Source organism: Ciona intestinalis, unplaced genomic scaffold, assembly GCF_000224145.3.
Source record: "Ciona intestinalis unplaced genomic scaffold, KH HT000517.1, whole genome shotgun sequence".
NCBI classification, from domain to species: Eukaryota; Metazoa; Chordata; class Ascidiacea; order Phlebobranchia; family Cionidae; genus Ciona; species Ciona intestinalis.
In genome coordinates this window covers 723-7,261 of record NW_004190838.1, presented here as the reverse complement: position 1 = coordinate 7,261, position 6,539 = coordinate 723, and the positions used below count along the sequence as shown (strand labels likewise).

General features: G+C 38.9%; 1 protein-coding gene across 1 annotated transcript in view; it reads right to left on the bottom strand.

The window, feature by feature from the left end:
- Positions 1-3,291: 3,291 nt before the first annotated feature.
- LOC100182693 (collagen alpha-1(XIV) chain-like) overlaps positions 3,292-6,539 on the bottom strand; it is a 3,964-nt gene continuing 716 nt past the window's right edge. Inside the window, exons 3-10 of the mRNA XM_018816680.2 lie at positions 6,233-6,341; positions 5,688-5,889; positions 5,267-5,441; positions 4,872-5,005; positions 4,525-4,614; positions 4,046-4,185; positions 3,608-3,801; positions 3,292-3,398 (exon numbers count right to left, since the gene is read on the bottom strand). Of these exons, the coding sequence (XP_018672225.1) occupies positions 3,397-3,398; positions 3,608-3,801; positions 4,046-4,185; positions 4,525-4,614; positions 4,872-5,005; positions 5,267-5,441; positions 5,688-5,804 (852 nt within the window). The 5' untranslated portion in view covers positions 5,805-5,889; positions 6,233-6,341 and the 3' untranslated portion in view covers positions 3,292-3,396. The remainder of the gene's footprint in view (positions 3,399-3,607; positions 3,802-4,045; positions 4,186-4,524; positions 4,615-4,871; positions 5,006-5,266; positions 5,442-5,687; positions 5,890-6,232; positions 6,342-6,539) is intronic.

The window sequence follows — 6,539 nt, the reverse complement described above, 5'->3', positions numbered from 1 at the left end:
TAACTCGTAAGCTGGCACGAGGTGTATGAACACCCGTGTTATAACGACTGTCGTTTTCCGGCCACGCGAGGATAAAGTAAGTTACATTCATTCAACAGTAATATATTGTTTGATCAGGTTGCCATTAACAGCAAGTCCAACTTTAATAAGAAGGCTGTGGTTGGTGCAATGTCATCAGCCTGTTGCAGCGGCGGACATACGTAATTTTAATAGGAGGCATAGTGCATTTCCTTTACTCCTACGACATACGTAAAGAAGTCGTAAATGCGGCCGAAGGGCGAAAACAAATTGTTCGGTCAAACATTACCACTTTTACGTCTAAAACACCCCGTTTACACCTTAATGGAATATCTTAGTACAACTGCCCTAGTTTATTCTCAGCGACGCTGACGCCCACTTTGGAATCCACTGTTTTAATCAGTCAAGCTTTTTAGGTGCATTTAAATATCAGCATCGGTTTTAAAAAAGCAATATCGGTCGGGCTCGATAACCGAACACTGTTTGTATTTTCACGCTGTGTTGAGATGTTAAAGTTAACTTAAGCAAAATCGTATTCAACCAAACCAAGCCAACGGACCTTGCAACCCGCTATGTTGCTACATAAACGTTGTGCGACAGAGAAATGTCGCAAAAGATTAATCAATCTTTCTATCAGCCTGAAAATAATAATAAAGATATTATATAACTCTACATTGCTTACATTATACCCTCAGTCTTATACTAAGCTAAACCCAACTTCATACATTCGTTGGTTCTTAGCGATCTTTCCGTAAAGCAAAGTTACAAAACTAGCAATACACGAAACACACAACATACAGGTTTAACCTATAGACGTATAACGCTGTATATAATATATTGCCTATAGCACGCGTATATATATGTTGTTAATCCGAGCCCTAGCACGCCTAAGTTGTTAATCTGAAGGTTTGATATCGAACATCCGTGAACTATTTGAAGTACGACGATTGTTAAACCTGTAAAATATATATGGGCAAGGACAAACACAGCGTTTTATTATATAACCCTAGCCCGTTAAATCTTTCAATAAACATTGCGAGCAAGAAGGTTTTTAACCAAGTCCTTGTTATTTTTTGAAGCGAGTCTTCCTTATTGTATTCAAAGGAACCAATTTAAGCGATGCAAGATCATACAAAATATTTATATATTATTTATTATAAAGCCGCCATAACACTGCCCACCACACCCATTACACAGTGGGTAAAGCCCCTGAATGGGGAATTCACCCACGATTCCAACATAGATATCTAATCGTGACAACGTTAACTTATACGAATCTCTACTGCCCACGTGCGGCGTAAATTAACTAAGCAGGTTGATTCGTGTTTTCCCCGGAAAACAAATGCTTCATCAGGATACCACGCTTCTATGTAGTATCTTTGCCGAGAATAACACGTTACATTTGCCTAACGCGTTTCCATGTGGTATTAGGATAATGAACGTACTAATGCTAAATGGAATATACAAGTATTGTGCCTTGCGTCGCGAAACGCCCGTGTAGAACAAAACCTATTGTGACGTCATAAACGTGGTGGTCAAACGATGAGCTAACTATGACGTAACTATCGCTCGCGATACCGAAATCGACGACACGTTCCCATTATGCCTTATTGTGACGTAACAAATGCAGTTGCTTTAAGTGGAAACTATAGTGACGACTCGTATACAAAACTACCTCCAACTATTGCGAACAAAGATATTGTGTTTAAGCTACGACTGAATAATGTTGGCAAAGTTTCGCTACGATGGAACAGAATGTTCCGAGCAACGTCGTGCGTATCTTACCGTGACCTTAGCCTTCTAACCACCGAGTTATAACAATACACGATTCCAACGACACAAAGCTTAATGTTTAGGCGCTCGCATTTTAACCGGAGCGTATCGGACTCTATGCTTTATGCTGCTACCGTTGTTGGACGCATGTGTCCTACTGTAGCCTTTATACCAAGTTACTTAAATCGACACCATACAGTTGTTGGGTCCTTAGTAAAACTAAGAGTTTGTTGGGAGTTAAAAAGTTAAAATCGAGATATCTCGCTTAATTTGACAAAATCTCTTGGGAACTTTTTAAACGCTAGACACTGCTTACTAGTAGTAATTCTAATAATACTGCTGAATAACAAGTAATAATATACTGTTGTTTGAAGTAATACAATGCTGAAGAAGTACTTTAAAAAAAATTAAAACTTAAAATAAAACCTCAATCTAGTGCAGAACCAACTTTAACCAACCATCCACGTAGTGTAACTGCCACGCATTGGAAGGTGAGGGTTTTGTAAGCGAGGACTGCGAGCTAATCAACCGAAAGCGGGGAGAGCTAATCAACGTTTGAAAGTGTTGCCATGTTTTTATAATAAATAAATGATATTGTGTTTAAACAAAGATATTGTGTTTAAGCTACGACTGAATAATGGCGAAGTTTCGCTACGATGCAACAGAATGTTCGAGCTCTGAGTTATAACAATACACGATTCCAACGATACAAAGCTTAATGTTTAGGCGCTCGCATTTTAACCGGAGCGTATCGGACTCAATGTTCTTTCTGCTACCGTTGTTGGGCGCATGTGTCCTACTGTAGTCATTATACCAAGTTACTTAAATCGACATCATACGGTTGTTGGGTCCTTAGTAAAACTAAAAGTTGCAATCGATATATCTCGGTTATTTTGACCAAAACATCTCTTAGGAACTTTTTAAACGCTAGACACTGCGTACTGATAATAATTCTAATCATACTGCCGAATAACAAGTAATAATACCTGTTGTCTGAAGTAATACAATGCTGGAATTATAACTTAAGTCTTAAATATAATCCTAATCTGATGCAGAACCAACTTAAACCAACCATCCACGTAGTGTAACTGTCACGCATTGGAAGGTGAGTGTTTTGTAAGCGAGGAATGCGAGCCAATCAACCAAAAGCGGGGAGTAGTAATCAACGTTGAAAAGTGTTGCCGTGTTTTTATTTCTCATATATTTCCTCCCCTTAAAATATTCTAACACCAGCGGCACCTGGAAACACCGTGCCAACGTCCAATGTTCAAAAAACGCTTAAAATTCTGGCGGGATAAATATATTACAGCATAAGCTGTCGGATCATCGTTCTTTATTATGAAGACGAAATAAAAACAGAATCCAAATTGAGGGTCAAAATCTAACACTACGTGTACATAGTTGTAACCCAACAGAACAAATCAAAAACCAATTATTTCTTAAGGCTGGATGCTGCCACCATTGTGCCTCCATTATACCATAAAAACCTTTCGTGTATTTGAACAGTTCAGTTTATTCAAAAATAAAACAAGTAACAAAACAATGAAATTAACAAAGATTTTGTGCAAATGATAAATTAGATCCAAACAAATGAAGCCAACAGTTTCCTGCAAAAATAAAATAATATTTTAGAAACTACATTAAGTAAAGTGTGTGTATGGTATATTATTACACTATATACACATGTTGCACACTGTGGACACATATTGCACACCATGGACACATGTTGCACACCATGGACACATGTTGCACACCATGGACACATGTTGCACACCATGGACACATGTTGCACATATACAAACACACAATAACTTACATGGGTTAAACAGTTTGTTGAACAGAGGGGTTGAAATTGAATTCAGATTAAAAGTACGGGCTTGAAATATATTTCCGAACGTTGGATCTCCGGTTATTACTCCAAGAGTAGCAAGGTTGGCAAACGGACCAACAGCAACAGAAATTATTTCAACTTTGTTAGTTTGCGCGAGTTGTACCAATGTGTTGACATCGCTGTATGGAATATATTGGTTTAAATTAATTTCAACATTTTTATTGGCGAGTAACTTTAAAGTTATAACATAAGTTCTTTTTTATACATATACGGAACTCATTAGCTGGTACGAGGTGTATAAAACAAAACACCCGTGTTATAATGACTGTTGTTGCCCCACCATGCGGCGATAATTAGGTTTAAAACACTATTGTTGAGTACTTGCATTATGACATCATATTCACATTCTGACATCATATTTACCTCATTGTTTCTTGAGCAAGTCCATCGGTGACAACGACCACCAACCTCCTGGATGCCGGGAATCGACTTCCGACTGAGTTAAAGTTGTTGTTGATTGTTGAAGTGATTGACAGCGTGGTTTTTGTGGATTGGGTTGTGAACTGGGGGTTGATATTTTAAGTTGTTGTAATGCTGTGTAAGTATAGACATACACACCACATGTACAGCGTTGTGGTTTAGTGGTTAGACTATTGTAAACAGAGGACACTGTATTTGGTATTTTTGTAACACTAAACGGTAAACCCAGTGATTACTGATAGGTTTTCCAAATTGTCAGCCATACAGAAAAATAATCACCCACAAAGTTACATACATGGTAACTCGTAATCTGACACAAAGTGTATAAAACAGAACACCTGTGTTATAACAACTGTAGTTGCCCCACCATGCGAGGATAAATAAGTTACATTCACCCATGTATTACATCACAACCAACTTACAGGAAGCGAGGAAATAACATTGTTGATCTGTGGTAGGTTCTGGGATTCCCCCAACTCGATATCAGTGACCACAGTGCCGGTATAGCGATCCTGGAAAGTTATTTTAGCGATGATCAACTAGTGGATATAGATATTCTGGCAATGCAAATAATTATATCTACACCCACAAAGTCTCACTGTGTAGAGGACAAACTGTTTGTTTTTATTACAATATATTATTTTTTATACCAAAGGATACACAAAATATCCCCTATTTTTGTTATTTTTAGTTACACAATTTAAAAAAAAACAACCTAAAGTTTAGATGGTCCTAATCTAACCCTCACACCCGAAACCACCCAACCCACCAATCCAAATCTGATTTTCCCATCTTGCAAATTCAACCTCGGAATAAAACTTTGCATCCAGTTCTTGATGCCAATGAAGTTTTGTGATGTCACAGACTGCATGCCATCCAATACAAACATTAGGTCGATGGTCCCTGTGTGGGTATATAAGTTACATATGTGGTAACTCGTAAGCTGCCACAAGATGTATGAAACAGAACAGCCGTGTTATAACGACTACTGTTGCCCCGCCATGCGAAGATAAATATCATATGTTTATCTTAAAACAACAAAGAAAAATATTTTTTCCGAACAAAAACAACAGTCTTGAGAAACTACTTAAGGGGAAAGTGTTGAATAAAAATGTGGTTGTTCGATAATTACACAAGATATTTATATCTCCACACAACACTCACCACACGCAACTTCATCGAAACAAGATTCTTGTTTTGTTAAACATCCAGCAGGGACATTCCCTGATGCGATACAACTCCTGACACCACTCCTGGTGCCCGACCTGCACACATTGGTGCACGAAGTGAACGTGAACGCCGAGTACGACACACATAAATCTTCCTGACAGTTTGTTTGCTGTAGAAATATGGCCGCTGATGAATGAATGTGACTTATTTATCCTTATGTGGCAACAGCAGTTAATTAGTGACCACTGGTTTTATGCAATTATCATTAACAGAAAAATGACAGTTGTTAAACTAAACTATGGTAAAAATGATCAAGGAGCAAAGACATATTTTCAGTGGCACAATAGTGGCAGCACCGAGCCTCAAACCCACAGCCCTCTGGTTACACATAACATGAACAACACAAACCACCCACCCTGGCTGAAGCTGCAGTTCCTCCTGCGCAGAAAACATCACCAACGACATTCCCTCGACTCCTACATGTTCGTGTTTCAGTACGGGTCCCAGGCGAGCACGATATATCGGGTCCCATGCATGGACCTGGGACCCATGCACTCCAAGCTGCTGAAGGACAAGCAGACAAACAATTCTCATCTTCTGATGGTTGGCCTTGGCACCTGGGAATGCAAAGACTTATATAAACAAAAGAGCAAAGCTTTATTGAGTGAGCACGTATTAGTTGTCAACCATACAGAAAAATAATCGTTCACAAAATGTATAAGCTGGTACGAGGTTTAGAAGCAGAACACCTGTGTTATAACTTGGATACATTAACATGTGCAATTATGTACGCCTATGTGCGATTGGGCACTTATGTGCGCCTATGTGCGCCTATGTGCGATTGGGCACTTATGTGCGCCTATGTGCGATTGGGCACTTATGTGCGCCTATGTGCAATTGGGCACTTATGTGCTTTGTGTGCACCTATTAACCAAAATAAACAAACAATATTCAACTCACGGTTTGGTCAGCAAGGCATCGGGACATGTCCTCGTCCTCGTACTTGTTGCAGACGTACATTCCACCCCCCCACACGACCCCCATGGTGACCAATCACTCCATGATGGTACTATGGGATTAAAAGTTGATTTTAAAAAAGGGAAACTATGGGTTAAAAATTCTCAGTTGGGTTAATTTAAATGTTAATATAATAAAGGTTTGATTTACATGGTAAATGTAACCAAAGCACGATGCAAAGATACTTACCGCACAAATCTTCATCAAAGCACGATAATGTCGAGGATAGGCATGCGACAGGGGTAAACCA